The sequence below is a fragment of the Anopheles ziemanni genome, chromosome 2, assembly GCF_943734765.1.
Source record: "Anopheles ziemanni chromosome 2, idAnoZiCoDA_A2_x.2, whole genome shotgun sequence".
NCBI lineage: Eukaryota > Metazoa > Arthropoda > Insecta > Diptera > Culicidae > Anopheles > Anopheles ziemanni.
Genome location: NC_080705.1, coordinates 39665163 through 39690238, shown reverse-complemented (window position 1 = coordinate 39690238; position 25076 = coordinate 39665163). Strand labels below are relative to the sequence as shown.

The 25076-nt window shown below is 43.8% G+C and overlaps 5 protein-coding genes across 5 annotated transcripts; 1 reads left to right on the top strand and 4 right to left on the bottom strand.

Annotated features, from left to right (window-relative positions):
- Nucleotides 1-974: 974 nt before the first annotated feature.
- On the bottom strand, nt 975-2406 carry LOC131281026 (polyhomeotic-like protein 3). Its single transcript, XM_058310278.1, has 3 exons — nt 1988-2406; nt 1214-1903; nt 975-1153 (listed from the first exon to the last, which is right to left on the bottom strand). Exons 1-3 carry the CDS (start codon nt 2066-2068, stop codon nt 998-1000), a joined length of 927 nt encoding a protein of 308 aa, XP_058166261.1. The 5' UTR covers nt 2069-2406; the 3' UTR covers nt 975-997.
- Nucleotides 2407-2906: 500 nt separating this feature from the next.
- On the bottom strand, nt 2907-5592 carry LOC131285501 (ubiquitin carboxyl-terminal hydrolase 35). The gene is made up of 4 exons (XM_058314362.1): nt 4881-5592; nt 4671-4808; nt 4454-4611; nt 2907-4372 (listed from the first exon to the last, which is right to left on the bottom strand). Exons 1-4 carry the CDS (start codon nt 5415-5417, stop codon nt 3097-3099), a joined length of 2109 nt encoding a protein of 702 aa, XP_058170345.1. The 5' UTR covers nt 5418-5592; the 3' UTR covers nt 2907-3096.
- A 5113-nt stretch (nt 5593-10705) lies between these two features.
- Nucleotides 10706-12553, top strand: LOC131281457 (polypeptide N-acetylgalactosaminyltransferase 2). The gene has a single exon (XM_058310790.1). The coding sequence runs from the start codon at nt 10706-10708 to the stop codon at nt 12551-12553; it is 1848 nt and encodes a 615-aa protein (XP_058166773.1).
- Nucleotides 12554-13496: 943 nt separating this feature from the next.
- LOC131282310 (probable cytochrome P450 303a1) lies at nt 13497-15527 on the bottom strand. The gene is made up of 3 exons (XM_058311727.1): nt 14461-15527; nt 13891-14008; nt 13497-13814 (listed from the first exon to the last, which is right to left on the bottom strand). The coding sequence occupies exons 1-3, from the start codon at nt 15525-15527 to the stop codon at nt 13497-13499; spliced, it is 1503 nt and encodes a 500-aa protein (XP_058167710.1).
- A 4939-nt stretch (nt 15528-20466) lies between these two features.
- Nucleotides 20467-24052, bottom strand: LOC131293548 (neural proliferation differentiation and control protein 1). Its single transcript, XM_058321624.1, has 6 exons — nt 23959-24052; nt 22420-22467; nt 21663-22341; nt 21324-21597; nt 20545-20703; nt 20467-20475 (listed from the first exon to the last, which is right to left on the bottom strand). Exons 1-6 carry the CDS (start codon nt 24050-24052, stop codon nt 20467-20469), a joined length of 1263 nt encoding a protein of 420 aa, XP_058177607.1.
- Nucleotides 24053-25076: the final 1024 nt, after the last annotated feature.

The window sequence follows — 25076 nt, the reverse complement described above, 5'->3', positions numbered from 1 at the left end:
AATTTTTCAGGCTCTCTTGTCTGTGTGTAGTATGCCAATGCCATCTTACGTACAGAGCAATAACTGTCTAAAAATGTTGTGTCTTATGATACACTTAAAAAGTACTCTATTATCTATAAATTAACGTTTAGACAAGTACACTTTAAAATGGTTTGCGCGTGAAGGATGGACGAATACGGTACGGACGAGGCAGCGATGTCGCGCGAATCGCGCAAGGTTTTTTTTTATATGAAGTTCAGCTCCTGTCAGGCGACGTCGCGCTGTAGTGTGGACCCCGAGTGACAGCAGCTGAACTCCATATAAAAAAACCTTGCGCGATGTCGCGCGAATCGCGCTAGATTTTTTTTGCATGGAGTTCAGCGCCTGTCAGCGCAGTCTAGAAAGCGTGTTACAATTGAGTGTGCAACGACCGTAGTAAAAGTAAGCAACAATAACTGGACTGTCATAAATTTCTTTGGTTTTTCTTTTGACGTTTTGTCAAAATGTTCTAAACGGGGTGATCAGACAAATGATCATGGTAAACCACATGAATCTCTAATAACAAGTTCATTTCATTTGGTTCACTCAATCGACAGAATTTGATTTGGTTACCTGGGACATTTGCCGTACGCACCGCAACCATCTTTGTGCATGTCAGCATGATGCGCTACGGTTGAGAATACATATAAACAATTTCCATATTGTAGGAAATTCTTAATTTCCTGGATAATTTTAATGCAGTACTCGTCGCTTTACTCTAGCATCCATTTATTTCTATATTTATTATATGAAGCGATGGCAAGTTAAATATACTTTCTTTCCTGAAAGCGGTATTTACAAGCATCACTTACCTTAACGACGCCGTTCACGCTGTCCCTTTTAGCAATTTTAGTACGCATACGCATTACTATTTGCAGTTTTAGAAATTCAAGGGAAAATACTGCCCTAAAAGGTAATGTAAACAAAATGTTATTTGTTAAAATAAAATATAAAATGTAATGATCTTTTATTTTTATATTCATATCCAAGTCAAGCGAACATCAACGATTTCACGATCTCCATTTTGTAGGGCTACTATCCGCTGATACAGTTCCATAGCGGGCCCCAATTTAAGACCGAATCTTGAAAGTACGTCTCCTTTTTGCATGAGAAGCAACGATGGGCCATCGATTTCCTGTGGGGTTTTAGAGTGTAATGAGTAAGCATTCACAAAAACCGAACAAGGTTTAGGTACCTGTTCCTGAAATAAATCTCCCCAGTCTTGACAGTGTCGACTAAAATAACGGCAAACATCGTCGCACGACCAGAAACGAATTTCCTTTTCTTCCTTAGCAATGGTTCGATCAGATTTTTCCTGCTTACAAACGATCCTTTCGCTTGAACGCCGATAGTCGTCCACTCGCTCTGAGTCTGGTTCTTCCTCTTTAATTTTTGCGGACAAACATTCGTTTTCTGGTGCGTCATCGTTTCCATGTCCACTCAGTTCTGTTTCACTAAAACCGGCAAAATCCTGCTGTTGTTTGGTGTCTTCCTCTTCGAACCCTCGGTCACTGCTGGTCGGCTGCATAGAGCTTTGTTCTTGATGCTTGTCGTGGGATTTGTTCGGGTTTTCCGCTTCCTTGTCCCACAAGCATCCGGGACAAGTCCATGGAGCAATAGCCGTTTTGCGCGGCATCCGGCCAGGGCCGTTTTTCCCGCATACCATACAAAAGCGATATGATCCACTCGGTGTCGCTCCTTGATGCCCTCCAGGAGATGTGGACACGTTGTTGCTTCCTCCATCAGTTGACGAGGACGACGAAGGTGTCGCTGTTCGGTTCGGTTCGGACTTTGGGGTCGTTACAGCTGGAAAATCATTTTCACTCCTCCGATTTCGTTTCCGTGGCACATGATGGTCGGACGGATCGAACACGATTTTAGCTTTCTGGGTGTTGCCATAGAAACGAAAAGTGATAAGGTAAGTTATAAAAAAATTAGCCCACATATTACGTTAATGTATTATTTTTACCTTTGTGCGAGATCCAACGCGGGCAGTGATGCGATCGCTACTACCATCCTGATCGATCGGATTCTGCGTCGATTTTCCCATGGTAAACTGTTGACGATATTTTTTTTACCTATTTCACGCGTTCAAGTTGCCACACGATAAAATATTCGATACGACGCGATACGATTCAACGTGCACCTACGTCACGTTTACTCAATTACGACCCAACAAAACAAACAACAAAATTCCTGCTATCACAAAAACTGTCCAGTTCTAGCAACACTTTACAAGCCCACCGAGAAACCCACAGAAAAGATTTGTTTGTAATCGATGCTTTGCGAGCAATATTCCAATTTCAAATGAATGAACGCACTTTGACAGCTTGCAGCAATACCAAGATCTTCTCGAGTAAAACTTTTCTTTATTGTTTGCCTCTGTCCTTTCCCAGTGGCCGAGGTAAACTGAGTGACAGTTGTTGGACGAAGAAATTGAACACTGGCGAGGAGAAGCCTGTTCTGGCATTCTGGCCTCGCTTGATCCATACTGCAAATCATAAATAACTTACGATCTCAACAAGGCCAGCTTCTTACATGCACACTTTATTGCGAGCTCATACTGGCCATGCTTTAAATCAAGCCTCGTTTTACTAATTTTACTAAATTTAAGTCGTCATATTCGGATACATCATGAGATATCAAATTAAGTTTATAAAGAACACTCAGGCTTGTTTAACAAATTTAGTTTATTAAAAATACACATTGAGAAGGATATGATTCTTTCCTACCGAGCAATCAAAAGTAACAAAAACTCTTTCATTAGGAAAAATTGTGCGATAAGCAGAATTTTTCAATCTATTGGAAAAGAATGAATGAAAATGAAACCACTGAATTCAACGAATTTTCTAATTTCGGTACAGCAATCTAACGGGTATTCTGCTACGATACGATTGCAATAAAACTCATCGAAAAAAGATTTATATATCATTTCTCACCTTTTTTTTTAAATAATTTCAACAACTTATAATGTTTATCCCTGGTTTTTGTCGTAAAATAGGGGATGATGGAAGGGAAATGAAAACGGAAAAAGCCTATCCGCACTGGAAAGCGAACCTAGTCGACATGGGCCGTGGTTTAAAAGATGAAATTGTTTGACGGTGTAATCCACTTGCTGTTGCAGGAACTTGGTGGCGGATCGTCGTAGTCATCCGACTGGCGGCGATTCCCTCCGGAACCTCCCAAGGAAAGGAAAGGCATCTTGGAGGCTTTTTTGTCGCGCTGCTCTTGAACCTCTCGGTGATACAGTAGATTATCATCGCGTACGAATTCCTGCAACCGACTGGGCAGCTCGTTTAGAGCTGGAAAGTTTTCGTATACACCACCGCCACTCGGCGCACCGTAGACCGACGCGGAACTTATGGAGCTGGGATTGTTTGCTGCCGCGGAAATTGTTGTCCCCCCGGTCGGCGAACCCACAACGTTATCCATGACGAGCTGATAGAAAAGAATGTACGGTGTGTTCGGGCTCGGGATGTTCTGTAGATCGCTGGTCGAACATTCGGTAACGTAGTTGTCGTTAAATTTAAACCACGATCCCGAACCGTCCTGTGCGTAAGTGTAGTAGTGTCCGGAGTCCATGTTCGTACCGTAGTGAACGACTACCGCATAGTTTCGGTAGTGCAACTGCCGACGGTGCCCATCTGCGTCCGTTACGGCGAGCGAAATGTTTTCATTGTGCAGTATTTTGTTCATCAGTTTTGCACGCAGATTGCGACTCTGGTCGTAACGGAAATGTTTGATGGTAAGTATCAAGTTTTGTGGCGGCACGGTGACCGTTACGGAGCGATCACAATCACGCAACTGCTGACAGCGATCACAGAAGTACTGATTCTCGCCGGTAAGTTTCTCCGAGGAGCAGAAATAATCGAGCAGTTTCTGGACAGAATGTGTACCGTCTGCTGACACTCCCAGCTCGTTGTCATCGGGAAAGGACAGATCCAGCGATCGGAAAGTTTCGATCGTATGGTTCGTACTGTTGCAAACTGCACACAAGCATCCTACCGAAAGCTGCCCTTCGAAGGTTTTCTGAACGAGAGTTTTAGGCTGATTACTGGCGCCGCCACTGTGGGTGCTAGCAACTAGTGGCAAACCGGTATCTTGGTGCTGCTGATGGATACTCGCTTGATGGAGCAGCTTTTTCTCCTGCTCGTGCAACCGATCAAGAAGATAGCTGAGAAACTCGGATGAATCCTGCTGATACCCCGGTGCGAAGCCTGGTGGCCTGGTTGAAGCAAGCACTGCTCGCGGCGTCAGTTCTGGTCGTCGCGAATGAATCAGAAGAGCTAGTAGCTGTTGCACCTCGGAAAAAGGCGGTGCATCGATCTGCTTGAGCAACACTTCCGTGCAAAACCTTCCAAGAGGAGATAGTTTTTAGGTTAGGAACGTTTTTCTTTCGATATACAATCGCAAATAATGTTTGAACAGTACTCACTGCTTAGTCATGGCCAACGCTTGCACCACGCTGTTCATATAGCATGTGTTACCCAAATTGACCAATCCAACCCGTGCATTTGAACGGGTCAAACTATTGTCACCAATTACAACATTGTCGAACGGTTCTGAGTAGGCGTAGCTCAGCCGACCAATATCCTGCAGAAGAGAAACATCAATGTATCGCTGAATCTGCCATTTGGTGCTGTTAATATTACCGATCGTAACTCTCCAGCTTCCAAACACGTAATAACTGGGCCGACTTGTTTTTGAAAATGGGGAAGATGCATGCGATCCATACATTGTTTCAGTCTATCCTTTCTAACTTTCGAAATACAGTTAGTTTTTCCTTTGGCCTGCAAAGTATTAAAAAAAATGTGTTTGATTCAAACGATTTCATATATGTACATCATACACAAAAATCTTACCCGAAGTCCTTCGATCAGTAGCATAATCCAAACATTGAGATTTGGCGCAAAATTGATCATACACAGCCAGTCGATGAAAACGGTAAGAATTTTAACGATAGCTTCATCGATCAGGTTTTTGGACAGAATCCATGCGACGCCCTGCTTCGGTTCCATTAGGGCCAGCATGATTGTGACATACGGGGAGGGGATCTTTTTCTCTGCAAATGCATCGTCGGTGTACAGCTTCTCCAGGCAATGCTGCACCAGATCGCGATAGGCGTTTATCTCGACCAGTTGCTGGAACTGCTTCGTGATGATTTCCGCAAGCGATTGCATGTTGCGTATGTTTGGCATCGCACTCTTGTCGATCTGATCGGCCAGCAGTAGGGAACAGATATACTCGCATATCTGACGATACTCTGCCTCGGTCAAACCGTCCGAATTTTCTACGCTCAGCAGCCCCTCCAGTAGTTTTCGCAGTTTGGACGCTGATTCACTTCCTCCATTGCCACTACTTTGAAACGACGATTCGGTGGTGTTTTGATTGATCGCCATCCGATTGTTTTACTTTTCCTTAGAACAGCAGGATTACGGTCACAAGGTGGGTTTCGGGAAATCGGTGATGAAATCCGCTCCCTTTTACAGCCAAACAAAACTAATCAATTTATCCTCTTTCGCGACCTTCGTCTTTGTATGCTTATTACAATTCACTGTTGTGTATTCTGACAAATGTAGGTCTTTTTAGGAGATTTTTTCTGCCTTTGATATCAAGTTACTTACATTTATAGGTAGCTTTCCGTATGGCGAATTGGCAGTTCACAATTTGACATATTATCAAGGTGTACTACAATCGTTTTTCGTCTTTTCTTTGGTGATCAAGATGGACAATATTGGAATACAAAAACAAGTAAAAGTAATCAAACAAACAATCAAACAATTAAAGAATCATAATATGTACTTGCTTCAACCAACAGAGGCTTGTTCAAGACAGAGTAACCTTGTTCCGTACTATTTCCAAATCCACTGTGTGTTCGCTGTCAAATGCTATAGAAACCAACCTGTAGAAACATAGGTGATAAAAACAACCTTGCCCAGCTCACAGAATACCGGGATGTGATACACATACCTTGGTCGTATCGAAACGTCCAATCAATCTGCGACATGCTACCTGAAATTCCAAAGCTACCTTGATTGGAGTTTGTGTACAAAAAAATTTGCCGTGTCCTCGACTCGCGCAAGAAGCAGGAGAAAAGTGAAAGTAAAATCGAAGAGCAAAACAGAGAGAGCCAAAAAGAACGGCTCATTACCATGTTGCCCAATAATACTGTTTTGTACGCCGTGGTACACCCCGGATGTGGATCGTCCGGTGTTCAGGGCAGTTTGACAATGATCGTGGAAAAATGTACAGATTTTATCGTGCCAGCTGCTTTCAGAGCAACGGCAAAGTGAATTATTTAAAATGGTAAGTGCTGATACAATAAGGTAGAATTAAATAACCGATTATTTACAATGTGACGGGGGCGCGGGTGGGTAACAAAAAACAAAACAACGGAAAATGCTCGTGCCAAACAAGATGTAACATAAAGTGAGAGCAGCGGAGAATATACGTTATCGATTCTTTCGAACGCACGCGTAGTAGGACGAAAATTCGTTACCCCCGGTGGGGTAAAGTTGGCTAGTGATTTTCCAACGTATGTAGTTCGTTTTCTGGCTGGAACCCGGTCGCTGGAGATTGCAGTTTTGCAGCAACCACATCCACGGAATAAACTGCAGCATAACTGGCAAAATAGAAGGTAGTGGCTTAGCCCCGGTGGTGTTAGTAACCGTCGACACTCTCCTCCTAAATATGAATTGCTTTTTGGAGTGGAAACCGTGCATGTTACTACATTCAGCCAAGCATCCCCCGTTGGAGAAGGGTGGAATCGTCCCGCTTCCTTTCATGCACCCCCTCCCCTCACCATTCTATTCACGTTCATCTCTCGGACTAGCAGAAAATTTGCCTACCTAGCGATTGAGCATCAGTGCCGCCCCGTTAAGCCACAAAGGAGGGCCACCTACTTAGGGCACGCTACCATTTCGTTTTTCCACCATTCGCGCGATCTGCGTTCGCCAACAATCGAAGTCAACGGAACCGCACGGTGCTATTTATTATTATTTTTCTCAACCGTTCCTCAGTGCGCTTACTCGCATTGCATGGTCGTGCGCGCGCTGTAGTGCATCATTCCGCATCTCTGCACAGCACAGGACCGTGTGCCAAGACGAGATGCGAATCGCATATAGATTTGCACACACGGCCACACATTTCGCGCTGTGTTGTGGTGATCCGCGCCAAGCCAGAGGAAGAAAAATGTAGGTAAGTGGTGGGGTCGGATTGGCTCCGAGACGGCCGTCTTCGTGCGATGAGCAAAATGCGCGCGCGACGAAAGGTTGCGTGTCGGCAAATGCTCTAGACGTCTTCGCTGCACCCACCGTTGATTCTTGGGAGAAAATGGTCGGCTATTGTCGGTCGGTTAGGTGGTTATTTATTTATTAAATTTTCCCTCTCCTCAAGTGGAAGTGAGAAAACGGTTCCATTGGCCACATCCCTTCCCCCCTCTATTACCGTAACCAGTCTGGTTCCCGTCATTTCGTTGTTGGTTTGGTTGGTTTTCTTTTTTTTTCAAATTTCATCAAAGCCCGGTGAAACGTAAAACAATAGACATGTGGGGGGGCCAACGAGAGCGCACGGGCGCCACAAGGCGCGGATGACTGTTGTGGTCACGGGTGATAGGGTTTTCCACTGTTGTGAATAAAAGAGAGTTGCATGTAAAAGAGAAAGAGCAGCAGCGTCAGAAGGAGAAGGAGAACAAGCGAGAGTGAACGGGATTGCGCGAATGATGTTGTGCGGAGATTCAATTCCGTATCCAGAAGATACCATCGTTGCAGTATCGAACGCAGCAGGCCACGAGCAGACAAATAACTCCTTCGCAACATTAGTAGGCTCGCCGTGTTGTAACAGTCGCTTCCTTAGTTCAATTCCTCGTGAGCCTTCGTCTAACTTGCTTCCGCGTTGTGTTTGCCTGAATGTTCTCCACTGCAGTGATCCCGTGTGTGCCGATTCTGTGAGCTTCTTTGTTTTGTTGTTCGACAAAAGTGTCATTAGAAATAAAGAAAAGTTGAAAAGACAACCCTTGCCAAAAGGGGTAAAACTAGCATTGCGAAAAATCAGCCTTCAATTCAACATCACGTGCTGGAAAACTACCAGTGTTCAAACTCTATTTTGAGATTTTCTGAATAGTCCATGCAGCATCCGTTATAGTCCAAATGTGTTCAAGGTAATATGTAAATTTGTGAAAGTAATTATGAATTCAACAAACTGTACGTTGTGCTAAACGAAAGGGTTTTGCCAGTGAAAATACGCAAATCTGCAGCCAATCGTATTTGTGATTCATGTTGAAAACGAACAATTCCAATATTGGTTCGGAACGCTTAAAAGGCTGAAGCATCTTTTAATTTTTGCACATCCTCCTCATCGATTAGGCTTGGCAAAAAAAATCAAAAATATACATATTATTTTAACTTGAAGAAAATAAACTTTCACTGTGAACATACATACACTTTCACTAAAAAAACCAAAGAAAAAATGGAAAATAAAATATGCAGGAATGTACAAACTAGCAATCTGCCTGCTTTCCGGATTCTCACGATTTTCGACCGGTCTTTGCACTTTTAGTTAGGTAATGCTTATGGTGTAGTGTTTCGGTACTAAGCTGTTGGGAAAACCACAGGGAGAAAGGAACCGTGCATTGGATGCTCGCAAGTGGCTCGTTGGTTAGTCTGGCTGGTATTCAATTGAAAGCCAGCAGATGATTTTGCTTCTGCACCCGGAAAGCGCTCACAAGCTCTTGAGGTAAAAAAAAAACTAAAAATGAAAGCCTAATCAAAATGCTCGGGTTAGTTTGCGTTCGTATGGGAGGCTCTACTTAGTTGCAACACGCTCACCAAGCGAGTTGATGAATTATATCATACAACATAATCGATTAAAGTGTACTTTACTCTCTCGGTCGGATGCTGTAAAAATCAATTGGGGAGAATCATCCACATAATAAAAAAAAAACAAAGTTATAGTTTAGAAATTATACTTTAAAAAATTTGTTTAGCTACTTTTCACAAGACTTTACAGAATCTCTTTTTAGTGTTATTGAGTACAGACCAGCCCAAGAGATACTTCTTGGGAAGTATTTATGGGAATACCTTTCTGAATCATTTCAAAGTCTTTTTATCCGCATAATACATTACTTATATATTAACTTAAGCGCCTTGCTGTTGCTGAGTCAGTTGAGCAGCCTATAAGTGAACAGCTGTAAAAATCAATCAGTACCTTCATGCACTTTCGAAAAACTTGATATATCCGTATGCGGGTAGATTTTACTTCCAAAAACCCGTTGCGTCTTCGCCGTTCCACATTAAAACCATATGTGTATCGGTGCCATATACGCGCTCGAAGGTCAAGGTCGGAAAGAATAGCTTCTCCAAAAATATACCACAAACGCCGCAAGGCATCTTACGAACGGAACACGGATGCTGCAGCTCCGCCAGATGGAGCGCCTTCATGCATCTCTCTGCACCTTTCGTCTGCAGAAAACCCCTGCAAATCATTCATATGTGAACGGCAAAAGCAATTTGTGGCTCCATAAAGGCCTGACGCTTTCGGCGCGGATTTCTACCGATCGCGAAGTGAGCGGAATCTGGGCACGTAACGATCTGTTTCTCAACCGTGCCGATCTCGTGATGGCTAAGCAGCGCGCCGGTTTCCGCCCGGGCCACTTCGTTTCCCCCGGACGTCAGCCAATCGATGGGGTCTCCTGGGGTGCATAAATGGGATAGGGTGTTAAGTACCGCTTATGCTCTGAGGAAACAAAGTAGAAAAAAAACAGCGAATCTATGCTTTCAACCGCGAGCTCGCGTTTCAACGACCACCGCACAATTTCATGCTCTGATGTACGAAACAATTAGCAGGCGTTGGTGCTCTCATTCGAACGTGTTGGGGCATGGATTTGTAGTTCATTTTTCATTTGAGTGTTTGAGCCATGTAAAATTGCTTCTATTGCAATACTATTCTATACATTACTAGCTCTTTTGTTTTTTTGTTCCTGAGATCGGACAGAGATGTCCGATTAATTATCAAATGCAAACGTCCAAGAACGTAACCAAATTGTATATATTCGTTCGTTTGTTGACAAATTAAAAATAGCTAAAATCAATCAATTGTTTTCAATTTTAAACCTTCTCTTGGCAGAATAAATTATCAACAAATTCACAGTTATGTTACTTATTTCGAGACTTTTTTCTATTTTTATCAAATTTGCTGTCTAGATTATTTTAAAATTATTTAACCTAGAGTGTATCTTTAAAAATTAAGGAATGTTTGAAGAATGAAATCTTAGCTGGATGGATAATCCATTGCAACACATACTGTTTACGGTTATTTAGTTTACCTCTGAAAAGCTGGATGTTTTGATTCAAATTTTAATACTTATTTTTCTCTTTTTTGCAGATAAATCGATGGGAAACGAGTAATTTACACCAAATGCTTTGAATTCTTCCCGCTGCGGTCAAGCCAATGGAACGCTGGGTTGGAAGAATGGAACGTAAAAGTATTATCCACACCGTGCAACGTTACTAAAAGTAACCACCATTGCTGGATCAACAGCGTCCAGTATAACACTCGGCTGGTCATTCCGACCCAACGTCCAAGGCGATCAGCAGTCCTTTCGGGCGCGACATTTCTTGTGCAAATCGATGAAATCGCCTATTCTGCATTGGAACGAGCAACGCGACAACAGCCACACTAAGCGATCGCTATGAGACGGAATGTGAAAGTGTTCGGCCTCATCTCCATCACGTGGATTTTGGTGGTCATCTACTACTTCCAAGGAGACTACTATCATAACGATGGCAATCGAGCGCTTCGTTTGCGCAGCAGCAAGGCACATCACGCGTCAGCGTCCTCGGATCGCAGCTTCCACGGCGGTACTCACGACGAGCTTACGCATCGCGACAATGAACACCTGAGCCAGTCGAAGGACGGGGAAAGTAGCAGCTTGTTGCTCAGCAGCAGCAGCACGAATGGCCACAACCTCTTGAGTAGCAGTAGCAATAGCAATAGCAATAGCAATAGTATATTTAGTTACAACTCGCCGCCCATGACGTGGGACTACTTTGACGAAACGAGCTACATTCAGAAGGGTGGTCTACAGCGCGGTGAGGATCCGTACTTAAGGAATCGCTTCAATCAGCAGGCGAGCGATGGATTGAAGAGCAACCGTGAGCTGCCGGACACGCGCAATGCGATGTGCCGCCGGTCCAGCTGGTCCGAGCCATCCAGCATTGCGCATCTGCCCGCCACCAGCGTCATTATTACGTTCCATAACGAAGCCCGCAGTACGTTGCTGCGGACGGTGGTCAGCGTGCTGAATCGTTCGCCAGAGCGTCTAATCCATGAAATCATCCTGGTGGACGACTATTCCGACTTTCCCGAAGATGGTCAGGAGCTGGCCAAGATCCAGAAGGTGCGACTGATCAGAAACGCCAAACGCGAAGGTCTGGTACGGTCTCGGGTAACCGGCGCGGCTGCGGCGACCGCCAAGGTGCTCACCTTCCTGGACAGTCACTGCGAATGCAATGTGAACTGGCTCGAGCCGCTGCTTGCACGCGTGGCCGAAGATCCGACGCGCGTCGTCTGTCCGGTGATCGATGTGATCAGCATGGACACGTTTCAGTACATCGGTGCGTCGGCCGATCTGCGCGGTGGGTTCGACTGGAACTTGGTGTTCAAGTGGGAGTACTTGAGCAATGCCGAGCGGAAGGCACGGCAGCGCGACCCGACCGCACCGATACGCACGCCGATGATCGCTGGCGGGCTGTTCGTGATCGACAAAGCGTACTTCCAGCGGCTGGGCACCTACGACACGCAGATGGACATTTGGGGTGGCGAAAATCTGGAGATTAGTTTTCGCGTGTGGCAATGTGGCGGCTCGCTGGAGATCATCCCGTGCAGCCGTGTCGGCCACGTGTTCCGCAAGCGCCATCCGTACACGTTCCCGGGTGGTGGCAGTGGGAACATATTTGCCAAAAATACGCGCCGCGCTGCCGAAGTGTGGATGGATGAGTTCAAGAAGTACTATTACGCGGCCGTTCCGCTGGCTACGAATATTCCCTTCGGAGACATCGACGATCGGTTGCAGCTGCGGAGGGAGTTACAGTGCAAACCGTTCCGCTGGTACCTGGAAAATGTGTACCCTCAGCTTAGTATACCGGATCGGCGGAACAACGGAAGCATACGGCAGGGTGCGTACTGTATAGACAGTCTTGGTAATGTTGCTGGGGCCGTCGTGGGTTTGTATAGCTGCCATGGCAACGGTGGTAACCAGAACTGGGTGCTCAATAGAAAGGGCGAACTGAAACATCATGATCTCTGTCTGACGCTGGTCAAGTTCACGATCAGTGCAAAGTACAACAGTGTGCTGATGAAATACTGTGACGATTCGGAGAACCAACAGTGGCGGCTGAAGGATGGCGGATTGATACAGCACCGGAAGATCAATGTCTGTCTCGACTCGCGCCATATGAAGGAACGAGGTATTACGGCGGAACGCTGCAACTCCGCGCTCGACACTCAACATTGGAAAGTCGTGACCGAGACACAGTGAGAAGCCTAGAAGGGAAAATGGTAAAGAGAGCGCAAGCTAGTGTTCTTGGAATGGGAAGGATTACATAGGAATTACGGACCTGGGAAAGGATTTGTTCTTACGTAGTCGTTACATCTGGTCCGTTTATTACCGCCGACAAGACGCCGTGGACAGTCGGTTCGGTAGCACTCAGATGTGTTCTGTGTTCTCTGTTGTTATATACATACATTCTATTCCAAACCCGCAGAAATTCAACCGTCGAAGGATCTATTAGATAGTATGAAATATGGTATTGACCACTATGGATGGGCAATGAGCATGTAGAAAAGCTGTGACACGATTTCGATTCCGTAATCGCAGTAAGCAGTGTAGCAACAACCAATAGCAACACACACACACACGGCCCAACCATTCACACATAAACATTAATTACACACCAATGCAAATCAATTTAAGAAAGACAACAATTTAATCTCGCTGTAACGAAAAGAAAACGAAAAAGTGCAACATTTGTATTGTATTTCTCCCTTTTTTGTTATAAAACAAGAAAAGCCTAAGAAGTGAACAGTAAACATTCAGGAAACGTTTTGTCCTGTATGCCACTCGTTACGTTGGTGTGATTTGATCTTGTTTTTTGTGATTACGGCGCTGATGACAAATGGAAGGCACTGGTAAGCAGCTACGGCGAACACGGACACCTTTCTGGAGGAATGCCATTTCAATGGAGTTACTGCCTATGGTAAGTCCGAAATATGTTTTGCTTATTATTTTATTGTGATATTCCACTTGTTTCAAGATCTACACGTAGATCCATTCACGTTGTTTGTGGTAGAAAGGGCGTGAAATATTATAATAAACTTGTTACTGTTGTTTGCTCCGAGCTTCCTTTAGGCGACCATCTATCGACACGATATGATGGCCCTGCCCATTCGCGCTTTCTCACACAACACAACCATTTAATGGCTCAGCGGGGACGGATGGCAACGTGGTACTTCCGGACGCTCGGTGTCGCTCCGTCAAGCGGTACATCCGACGGAAAGGGCTCTCCCTTGGGCAGCAGCAGATCGAACGACTGCAGTGTGGTCGTCAGGAACAGGAACAGGTTACTTTTGGCCATCAGCTCACCCATGCACCGGTGCTTTCCCACACCGAAGGGATGGTACTGCGCCGGGATGTGTATTTTGCCGTCCTTTAAGAATCGCTCCGGCACGTAGTGGGTCGGATTTTCCCAAAGATTCTCGTCCAGCATCATCCCGCGGAACATGCCTATCAGCATGGTGTCCTAGGTTGGGGAAAGCAAGAACCGGACAGTAATGAGCAGTTGACGCTCGGATCGAAAGATTATGTATGGAACATACCTTGGGAATGTCGTAACCGCAGAGTTTGGTGTCCTTTAGTGCTCGATGTGGAATACCGAATGTATTCGACATGAACAAACGCAATCCTTCCAGGGTCGCTGCTTCACAGTATGGCATGCTGGGTGTTAAAAGTAAAATCAAGTAAAGTAAAGTCCCGCAGCAAGCTTAGCTTTCTATCGTACAAAAAAAAAAATGGGACAGAATTCATCGGCTTGAAATGAAAAGCTTGCTTTTTACTAACTTTAAGTTGAAGTTGAATTGGATGATTCTAACCCATTAATAACAAACCTGATTCAGAACAATAAATTAAGCTTCGATTTTTTGTAACCCAATTTTTCCGAAGTGTCTTAAGTAAAAACACTTTCTATCTTAAAGTTTTAACAACTTGATTGGAATAGAATTTTATAAACAAATTTTCTCGTTACTGATTTTTTTAAAAAAGTTCAATCTGCAATCAAGAAAAAGCACTCCTTGTAGCTCTTGGGTAAAAGTTGAGTGAAAGTGTGCTGACATGATTTAAACATTCTGTTCGCTAAGCAAAAGCTGGTTGGAAATTGAAAGTTCACTTACTTTGGACGATCCTCCAGTGTTGGTAGCCGGCTGCGGCCGACAACCTCGTCGATTTCTTGCTGTATCCGGCGCATGACCGGTGGATTGCGCACGATGTACAGGAAGGCGAAGTCGAGAGTTTTGGTGGTCGTCTCCGAGCCGGCGATGAACATGTCCAGGCAAACGGCGAGCAGCTGTTCGCGGGAGAAGCTGTCCGACGGTGCGTTGTTGTTCTCCAGCGTCCGCAGGTACACGTCCATCAGGTCACGTGGTTCGTCGTCGGGATTGAAGTTGCGCTGATGGCGCTCCACCTCGGCCCCTATGAACCGGTGCATGCACTCGTGGATCTCCACGAACTGCTGGTAGCCGGAGAGTCGCGGAGCTACGAACCTCAGGAACGGGAAGTGGCTGAACAGCGCACCCATCATGTCGATGTTGACGAACAGTTCGTGCAGCAGCGACTGCAGGTACTTCAGGTCGCTGTTGTCCTTCCCGTACCGCACACCGGCCATCATGAGCCACAGCGTATTGAGGACGTACACGGAGAAGGCGCCCTGCATCTGCACCACGGCGCATCCGTCGCCGCTCTGCGCTATCAGCTCCTCGAAGTCCTTGCGGATGAAGGCCGCCTCGTTCTGGATGATCTCCGTCATTCCGCGCCGGGCAAAGCCGAATTCCTTCAGATGGCGGACGATGAAGCGTCGCTGCTCTTGCCAGAACTGCTCGTCAGTGAGCAGAACTCCGCGCCGGAGACCCCAGGTGCGCGTTTCGTAGAAGATGCCCGTTGGCCGTCCGTCAAAGTCTTCGTTGTTCATCATCTCCTTGAGCGATTCGGCCGTAACCGCCATCACCGCCATGTCTTTGCCGATCTTGAAGCCAATGACCCCTCGATGCTCGGGGTAATCGAAGGCAATGCGCTCGACCGCCTTGCACAGCATTCCTGTTTTGTTGCGGGCGGACATGAGCGAGAGCGCGCTGCCGACTATCGGGTACCATTTCGGACCGGGCGGGAAGTTAGCCGGTCTCAGGTTGTCGAGGTGGAGCCATAACAATAGCAGCACTATGCAGCATGCGACAAAGTACCACATGGTTCGTATACTTTTGCTACTTTCGTACGGGTTTCAGCGCGATTTATGTTCTGCAAACAAGGTACCACAACGAGATTAAGCCTTAATTCAACAATGGTTGTATGATGCGCAGCCTATGCATATCTCAAACCCGCCAGTACATAAAGAAATTGTTATGCTCAAACATAGAAGAATTTGTTGAGTTCAAACATACAGTCTGACAATAAAGTATCCGTACATTTACCAATTTCAACTTTAAGCCTAGTTATCTCAGCGACTACGTGACCTAGGACAACCATTTAAACGACATATCGTAGATAAACTTCTAATCTATCCAATGAGTACTTAACATTTCGAAAAAGTTACTTGTAGGTCACTTTGTTCTAACGAAACCCAAAAAAAGGTTCAAAATCGATGACAAAAAAGTATCCGTACATGATGAGTATTGATGATGTGCCATACTCAATAATCAATGCCACTTGCCTGCCAAGTGCCAAGGTATCATTTCAACCAGTTTTTTTTTCGAAAGATGCTGGAAATTTGACCCGATTCCATAATAGTTCTAAAGATGTCTACTAAGATCAAGATAATGTCCCGTTGATGGTAATTCTAGGCATCTTTTCGAAGCTATAATGTTTTGGAAAGAATTGGAATGAAAATGCCTACTGATCCTAAAACTGATTCAGATTACGAGAACAACAATATTGCATCATACAATGTAATTTGCGATCAAAAAAATTGAAATAGCTTTTGGAATTTGTTGTTAAATTTGAAAAAAGTAGGACTAATCAATTTTAAATGTATGTGTTAACTTTAATGCAACTTAAACTGAAACAGTGTTGCATTGTTGGTATGAAATTGTCAATTTCCAGTCTTCCATTTACCTACTTGCAGTGAAGTAAGTACGGATACTAGAACTTTCTTTCCGATTCTTTAGTAACAATAGCAAAAAACAATGCCATGCAAAATTGCACCAATAAAGCCATCAAACGACGATGAGCTAAATGCTTATGGGCAATAGCAAGACATAGCAGAAACAAACAAAAAAAATCAAGAGAATGCATGCAGCTACCGTGGATTAAGAGTAATTGCAGAAACAAAACCAACCTCGACGGTGGAGGCGTTCGGGGAGTCGAAAAAGTGCATTTGCCGGTATGCAACAACAATCTGCCCAAGCCGTAGGATTGCGAACCCAATGCAGACTTACATAATTGAGCACATGCACATTTAGACACCACGCTGTACGGTTTACCTCGTTCAAACATTACGCAAGTTGATCGCAATGCTAGAAGTAGGCAACGGTCCGGCTTTGGTTGGTGGAGGTCCTAACCTAACAGAGACTAACTGCCTTTCTACTTACTCATCTCAACTCCCTCCCGTAATAAAATCCCTCCCTGATGATCATATGATCCCCATGAGAAAATGTAACCCACTGGGACACCATCCACGTATTATGTCCTATGTCACCGTATAGCTTTAGGACACTCGAAATATGAATTTATATCAGTGGGCGAATCTCTGTGCCATGATACTGACCGCATTAACGGCAGCGGGAAGAATCAGGCAACAGGCCAAACAAGTGCCGAACGAAGTTGTCACCGCGTACAACGCGTGCAGTTTTCTTCGTTACATCACTTTGGCGAACCTTTTATGTAATGAAGAGATGCAGTGAAAACGGGTTCTCGGTGGAGCTAAACTCCTGGCTGGATGCAGCGACTTTGCCGGTGCCTGCGGCTTGTGGCATTGGGAACAGTCCGGTAAAATCCGAGTCTATCACTGGCACATTGGCACTGGGTGTTTTGATACTTTTTGTTTTTTATTATTATTATTTTTTATTATTTTGCTTTCCATTAGTTGTAACACATCGGCTTAGGTCTGTTTTTAATATTATACGAAAATTTAAAAGAACACGAAAGAAATTATCAAGAGTTAACCATCTACTAAATTTAGTTATTATTCAATCACCCCACTGAAAACATACAAATACCGTAACATATAACTGTAAAATATTTTTCTCCTTTACACTGGGTGGTTTGGGACAACATGTTTGAGCAGTGATTTCGCTCACCTCACAAAGTTTAACTGATGGAGGAACTATCCAAGCACGTTAATTTCACTCTGCATTCACGCTGGAAGTCACATCCTACACCTAGCGACCTGCCAAAAGCACAATTCACAAAGTGATATATTTTTTTTATATAGTTGTGTGTACGCAAAAAACCAAACTGAATAATCTAACGCTATGCACCTGCAACTATTTTGTCCGAGTATCCCTGCCTCAATCGGAGGAGTTAGATCCCTCAGTATGTTAACACCGTGGACGGATAGAAGTGCACTAGTTCGCCAGGACTGCTAGTCGGCGGGTAATATAGCGTTTTCCCCACTTTTCCTAACGCTTTTCAAACTGGCCAACCCGACTGACGCGCCACACCGTCTTCGGCCACCAACAACGCGCACGTCGCCCCACCTTCGGTCGGGGTACGGCAAGATTCGATAAGGCATTTCTGTATGTTGTGCAGACAGTCACGCTCATTTTGTTGTCCAGTCAAGCTGCTGTTAAAATATAAACGCATCGCTTCGGTTTAGATTTAAGATTCTATTCCTAACGACACTTTTTTATACTACGAAACTCGCCAGGTGAAGTGATTAAAAGTGAATTCACATATTTTTTATATATTTTTGCTTTACGACAAAAGGCTTTCGAACTTCGACGCATAGCATCGAAATCGAGAAGCGTTTGTCTGTAAATGATCGGCGAATAAGGATTTCATTCCAGTAAACCCTTCCGTACTCACGAATGTATTGAAAAAAGTGAACAAATTTCAACGATTTCGCAGTTAAAAACTAATAATCCCAGCAACTTTCTTTGGAAAACAACATCATCAAGAATAGCATTTCTTTTGTGGTGAGAACAAATTATATCATTCAAATTGAATCCAGTACAATTTGGATGTTGTAAGACATGTCGGGTTCGCTTTGGGGATTTTTTCAGTATTCTCTTTATTCTTAAGAACTCACTTTAAAACCTTGAGAGCTCTAATTTGAAGCATGATTTGACTTTGCTAAAGAAACTCAAAGTGCAATAGAAGTTGAAGCAAACGGTAGATATCAAAGTGGCGGAATCTGTTATATGGCTGGTCATCTTGTCAAATAGCAAAGAAAAATATAGAAATATGTGGAAGTGCCGATGGATGCCAGGGTCTAAGAAAGGACGGCTCGGAGCTAGTGTTCTAAAGCTCTCTAACTAGAGCACAATGGAGAACAGTTGATCGTGAAGCGCCAACATCAATCGTTTCGGCTAAACCTTCTGACTGGCCGCTGAGTTATATATAAAATGTATTTCATTCAAATATTGTGTACATTTTTCCTAACGCCGATGAAAATTTGTCCACTCGGCTTTGGTGGACCCATCTAGGCTGGATTACTCATAGTTATATGTTTGAAACTAAGTGGCTCTAAATAAAAACACGTTACGAGTAACGTAAGGAAATTTAAACTTAAAATGTATACCCTAGTATAGCGCGAGGAAAAAGATTTCTTAAACATTAAAAAAAAACTAATCAGTGTGTTCGTGCATGATTAAAACAGGAATAAGTATACATTTGGAATTTGTTTTATTTGTTTCCTCAGAGCATAGTGGAAGAAATAGTACAAGACATAAAATTATGAATAACTCTATACACAGATAACCGACACATTTGATGCTATTTATTGGTTGCTTCCACACAGTTTCCATAAAAGTTACACAAGTTTATCGACTACCATCGTACCTGTATTTGCTGATCGGTAAGTTGCACGATTAAAAAATTGGATCAGAGCCAAAGTTTGATTGTTTATTTGTTTGTCCACCGGCCAAACATGCTTGCTCAGCCCGGATGTAGCAAGAAAAGTAAGTCATCGGGTTGAGTTTGTTTGTTTGTTTTTTTTTGTTGTTGGGAAATGTACAGTACGTAAACTAGCTGCCTTACTCATCAGATGAGCAGTTATTAGACGGTTATTACAAATACTATTGGCTACGACAAGGTTTGTCACTACTTCCATTCCAATCACAACTGTTCCCACACCCTACGGAATTTCCTCTATCTCGTGTTTGATTTAGCCTCCAATACCGTTGCATTTTTTGTTTTTGTTTGTTTTTGCAACATTTGCATCATCAATTGTAACACATTCGTTATTGTTTGTCGCACAATCAAGGCGAAGTAAACCATTCTGATTTTGCATCTCTATCGCATTTTAACCACCAAAAAGATAGATACTTTCGCTGCGTGCACTCCATTTATTCGACTCATCATTTGACTATACCCTCTTCGATTGCAACGTAATTTCAGCTCAAATTTTCCCGTTTTTTCATATAGTTGCCCAATGCAAGCAAGAATAAAATCTATTTTTGATACATATTTCAACATTTATATATATATATATGTATATTTATATACGTTTTTCTGTGTGTTGGTGTGTATGTGTGTGTGTTATTCTCTGAATTTATATGTCAATGAATATATTTATCATTTTTTGCTGCCTTCGCAGCGTTCTATTTCTACTGCAAGATGATATAATTTCTTTCAATCGCCCGACTAGCGATACAAACCGGTTGATATTAAATAGATTTGGTTTAGGATTTGGTACAGAATGTAACTGGACGTGGTTGTTATCAGAGGAAGTTTGTTTAGGCTTCTTATGGTGCGCAGTACATTATTGCACGTGCATTAATCCATATATACCATTTTTAACAGGTGGAAACTTTACGTTTATCTCAAATAAATTATCTTGTTTATCTTGAATTAATAAATACAAATCCACCGAAGGCAAACCGATTTCAGGAACAATTTCAAAATAAAAAGCTTAGGCCTTCAAATTTCTATTTACTCTGAGCAAGACAATGCATTCGAAGTAGCGTGAAATGAAAATTCAAACCTTGGCGACAAAAAGGAAATATGTTTCCATGTTTCTGACGTACAGCTTATGTACCCTAAAAAAAAAGGAAAAAATGGTTATCAACCTGCTTTCCATCATCACGTTAACCATCCGGGCATCTTACCGATTTTTTGTTATTGTTGTGGGCCTGCGGTTGCACGGGTTTTTCCAAATAGACCACCCCCAGGGCTGGACCTTCACCACTGATCGATGGTTGCAGGGAGACTCCATTCACTGGTCCTTCTTCAAGGAAAAGCGGGTTCTTCACTTCCATTTCACCAGTCTTGGAAGAGAAAGAACAAAACAAAAATGTTGTAAGAATCAAGTGACATTCAAGAAACGCCGCAAACTGGCAGATACATGTGGGAACTATTTCACTGTAAAGATAATTCTTAAAGAAGGGGCTTGCCAGACTCGAGATTCGATCCCACACCTGTGGCGTGGTGTGTAAACGGATTTTATTATTGGTTTCGTATGATCAAGCTTGTCTTCATCGCATCAATTTAAACAACATAGTTCAAAATTTATTCGAAACTCGAGCAGCATAGGTGATATGTTCGAAAGCTTATTTTTTATAATGTGTGTCGTTGTTCTTAAAAACATTGTTTATCTTTAGATAGCATGAACTCAAACGGGGTGTAGGTTCTTCCCTCTAGCTTGGGAAATTACTGGAGAGTAGATTGGTGTCGGAATTGCACTAGCAAAAAGGTTTTCAATTAAGAAATTTTCTATTAATGGAAATTAACTCAACGGTTTTTTTAAATTTGTTGTTATTTTTTTTAAATTTTAGAGACTTTGACCTCTTCGGTAATTAGTTGTTATTTGAATTTGAAACACGTGGCGCGTTTCACGTGGCCATGGTCACGGTGGTCTTGATTACTCTTGTATATGTTCATATCTTACCGGTGCCAGACCAGGGCACTCGTAGACCGTGTAGTCGCCTTCCTCGTTCTCGTCCTCGCTGGGTTGCTCGGAGTGGTTGGCGCTGCGCGTGGTGTTTTCCATCGCGATGATCTGTTGCTTCTGGTGCTGGTAGTGGTACATCTGGGCGTTCTGGGCCAGTTTGCGATCGCCGGCGGCAGCAGCGGTGGAGCCCGCCGTCGAGTCTCGATTCGGTCCGGTCACTCCGTACGCCGGATACTCCACATCGGCCGCTGCTTTGGTCCGTTTGTGCAGCCTGTGGGTGGAGAGCAATAAAAGTATTGTCGACCTGTTTTCCGTAAGTTGACTGTTTTCACTTACGTGTACCATCCGAACCCGATCGAAATCAGAGCCACCGTTATGGCCGCACTGATACCCGCGATCAGCGCGATCAGATACATGCCCAGGCCGGTGCCGAGCTCGATGGGTTGCTGCACCACTCCGTTCGAGTTGCGTCGGTCCACAAGCTGCGAGCCGCCGGGCGCCGGTGTGGTGAGGGTGTTTTTGGCATTGGCCTGATTGCGCATGTGCGTGCCCTTGCCCAGCTTGGGTCGGATCGGGGGCGGTGGTGGCGGATGACGGTAACCGTACACCAAGTCCTGGTCCATTATCGGCTCCGCGTCGTTGGTCAATTCCGACTCGCGCCGATGATCCTTCGGCCTTTCGGCATCTGGTTCCGGTCCCGAGCGGTACGGAAAGCCATCGTCAACGTCGGTCTCGTCGTCCTCCAGGTCCGGTTCCCGGGCAACACCGCTGGCCTGATCGTAGAACCGTGGATCACTTGGTCCGACCGCAAAGTTAATCGGTTCGACCGAATTGATCTGATTACTCAGGGGCAGCTGGTAGGTGTAGGTCACGCCAGGGTCGGCAAACGATGGTATCGGAGCGGGTTTGCTACTGGCCGCCTGCATACTCTGTAGGTGCTTCAAAAAGCGACGCCGCGCCTGCTCTTCGATCCAAATGTTGATCGTTTTCACCATATTTTCCGCCGTATCGCCATCTGAGAAATCCACAGAAGTGAATGCGTGAATTGAGACCCGAATTCTTTCAACGGGTCGCCAAGATTCTCTAAACTTACCCTTTGTCCAGGACATCGGCGTCATTGGATGTAATCTTCGTCGATATCCTGCCGGTAGAAAAGGGGTAGCTAACGTTTAATTTAACAAATTATTAAAATTAAACTGATGAATCGTCTACAGAATTGAACTACCACTGAAAAGTAGTGAAAAGAATCCGAAACTGGAAAGTGCAGGATTGAAATTATTGATCTATCAAAACCAGTGGTAGAAACCCAGTGGTAGTAAAATACAAGTAGTATAATATAAGGTTTTTTTTTGTGGCACGACATCCCCAAGTGGGACAAGGCCTCTCTCCGAAGAGAGTTTTCGATCCCACACCTGTGGCGTGGTGTTTCCTCGTGATAAGATCTGGAAAATGATTAGCTAATAATTTCAAAGAATTCTCCTTAAAACTATATTATCATGTTATAGTTTGTTTTGTTTTATTATTAACTTGTGAGAATTTATTCAATTATATCGTATGTCATTTTCTGTTACTTTTCCATTCAGTTATTTTATAAACAAAAATTTTACATTGCATTTGAAGAAATATGAACACTTTGGCCGGCCTCTTGTGATACACTCTGGTTCTCGTCTTGAAATGTTTGAACATAATTTTATTTTTTAAATAACATCAACTCTATGCGTGGGTTCAAATCTCAACCGCGACCGGATCCCCTCCCCTGAGTGAGGAGGCTGGCTATGCACGTACAGAAAGGGAAAATGTCTAGTAAGTCCATAATAGGGCATGACCGAAGACGATCGTTACGCCAAAGAAGAAGAAAAATATAAACTTAGTTATTTATATGTTAAGATGAAAAAAACTATATGGAAAATATATCAAAAATTAACCAAAATGCATCGATTTAAACATTTGAAAGCTAAGTTGTTTAAATGAATTCATGTTTGTTTTTGTATATTTTCTATACTGTAAACTTTTTTGTATAGTGTAAACTCCTATCTACATTCTTTTTTCTTCTTTGCTCAATTTCCCAAGCACAATAATGATCCGATTTAACTGAAACTCATAGTAAATTGGAAGATGAACCTCAAATATTTCACATACAAGTGTTAACAGAAAAGAAAAGCTTCCCCATTACAGAATATTCGATCAGCATTGCTGTTTTCGCTATTCTCATCGATACTTTCCGGAGATGAAAGCTAGTAAACATATGTCGCGTATTACACGGGTTTCCACACAATAAGGCCCTTATGTTTGTGGTAGGATCATTCATGCACATTATTTGCATATTCATGCACATGAAACTATGTTAAACATGTTGGTACGATTCGTACACGAAGCAACAAGTCCATATGAATAGGATATCAAAGTAATCGTTGAATTCAGGGCATGCAAACCCAAAGAGAAAAAAACACACCCACACAAACCACCCACAATGCGGAGGCATGATGGAAGTGCTTTGTTTGGTGCACATTTAAACCATATCGACCCAACGAATGTGGCGGCGCCCAAGTCAACCGTGTAGTGTAAACAATTTGAGGGGTCGTTTCTGCTTTGTTGTATGCATTAACACTCGCCAGAATTTCTCCACACTTACCTGAGATGTAATCATTGTCCGATGTAACGATCGGGAGCACCAGGAAAATGTTCCATATTGCGAGATAGGACAAACAAATGCTGCGAAAGGTCATTTTCACACTGGGCCACGGTACGGCTTTGGCGAAACAATGATAGCTGAGATGGCGCTACGGAAGTTTCAAAGATTCATGTTCCACTCGCAAGCGTACCTTTTTCGAGTGCCGAAAAAAGGGCTTAAAAGCGTCGACGGCGTGCAAACTATATTAACCGAACTGGAAACGCACCGTCCACCAACTAATACTGTCCCTTTGCTCCACTCTCACACTCACGGCCGCGGGGTGGTGTGGCGCGAACCCTCTGTTGCAACGTGGGGGTTGGAGCTGCCTGTATATCGACCCGTTTGCTGTTGGTTGGAGCCCTTTTTAGTTTTTTTTGCTTGTCGTTCTTTATCAATTTTCACCTAGCGCTCAGTCCGGAAGGTTGCCGTGAATGTAAAACATTATTTTACTGGTTCTTACTTTTCACGAACACATCGCATCGAAACACGGTCTGGACTGCGACGGTTTCGGTGGTCACAAGTTTGTGCACAAATCGACTGCAGCAACTGGCATCGGTTCCCGCTTGGTGGAAAATATGCAAGCAAATTTTCTTTCTTTTCCGTATGCTCCCGTGCCGTTCATCACCTATCACCTCTGGAATTCTATTGATAGATTTCTGCACACAAGCCTCCCATGTACCAGATGACACATGAATCTGCGCACGCGCCCTTATCCAGGAGACGACGTCAAATACGATAAATTAATTTCATTCATACCCGGCGGTGGATATCTGTTTTTGTCTTTTTCATTTTACAGCGGGCACAACTATTGGCGTTTTATGCGGAGAAAAACGGCACAACAGTGCTGCGCATAACTGCAAGTGTATCCACTAGTTCCTTGAAGATAAAAGAACTAAATAAAATATTCAATTCAGTATTTATAGCATCGTTGGCCAACGTCGATACACCCGCATCGGCACGCTAATCAGATCTTCTTCTTCTTCTTGGTGTAACGACCGTGTTGGTCATGCCTGTCCCGTTAAGGGCTTACTAGACTTTTTCCCTTTGAGGACATGGATAGTCAGTCCTCTCGTACAGGA

What these genes read in the sequence shown, in the direction of transcription:
- LOC131285501 (XM_058314362.1), bottom strand. Translation starts at nt 5,417, where the DNA reads ATGGCGATCAATCAAAACACCACCGAATCGTCGTTTCAAAGTAGTGGC. An exon ending in TACTGATCGAAGGACTTCGG is followed by an intron (nt 4,809 to 4,880) that starts GTAAGATTTTTG and finishes AATACTTTGCAG; the next exon opens with GCCAAAGGAAAAACTAACTG. An exon ending in GCGTTGGCCATGACTAAGCA is followed by an intron (nt 4,373 to 4,453) that starts GTGAGTACTGTT and finishes TCCTCTTGGAAG; the next exon opens with GTTTTGCACGGAAGTGTTGC.
- LOC131281457 (XM_058310790.1), top strand. Translation starts at nt 10,706, where the DNA reads ATGAGACGGAATGTGAAAGTGTTCGGCCTCATCTCCATCACGTGGATT.
- LOC131281026 (XM_058310278.1), bottom strand. Translation starts at nt 2,068, where the DNA reads ATGGGAAAATCGACGCAGAATCCGATCGATCAGGATGGTAGTAGCGAT. An exon ending in GCGTTGGATCTCGCACAAAG is followed by an intron (nt 1,904 to 1,987) that starts GTAAAAATAATA and finishes GGCAACACCCAG; the next exon opens with AAAGCTAAAATCGTGTTCGA. An exon ending in GAGATTTATTTCAGGAACAG is followed by an intron (nt 1,154 to 1,213) that starts GTACCTAAACCT and finishes AAAACCCCACAG; the next exon opens with GAAATCGATGGCCCATCGTT.
- LOC131293548 (XM_058321624.1), bottom strand. Translation starts at nt 24,052, where the DNA reads ATGACCTTTCGCAGCATTTGTTTGTCCTATCTCGCAATATGGAACATT. An exon ending in GCCGATGTCCTGGACAAAGG is followed by an intron (nt 22,342 to 22,419) that starts GTAAGTTTAGAG and finishes TGGATTTCTCAG; the next exon opens with ATGGCGATACGGCGGAAAAT. An exon ending in AGTGCCCTGGTCTGGCACCG is followed by an intron (nt 20,704 to 21,323) that starts GTAAGATATGAA and finishes TTCTCTTCCAAG; the next exon opens with ACTGGTGAAATGGAAGTGAA.
- LOC131282310 (XM_058311727.1), bottom strand. Translation starts at nt 15,527, where the DNA reads ATGTGGTACTTTGTCGCATGCTGCATAGTGCTGCTATTGTTATGGCTC. An exon ending in ACACTGGAGGATCGTCCAAA is followed by an intron (nt 14,009 to 14,460) that starts GTAAGTGAACTT and finishes TTTAACACCCAG; the next exon opens with CATGCCATACTGTGAAGCAG. An exon ending in GCGGTTACGACATTCCCAAG is followed by an intron (nt 13,815 to 13,890) that starts GTATGTTCCATA and finishes TCCCCAACCTAG; the next exon opens with GACACCATGCTGATAGGCAT.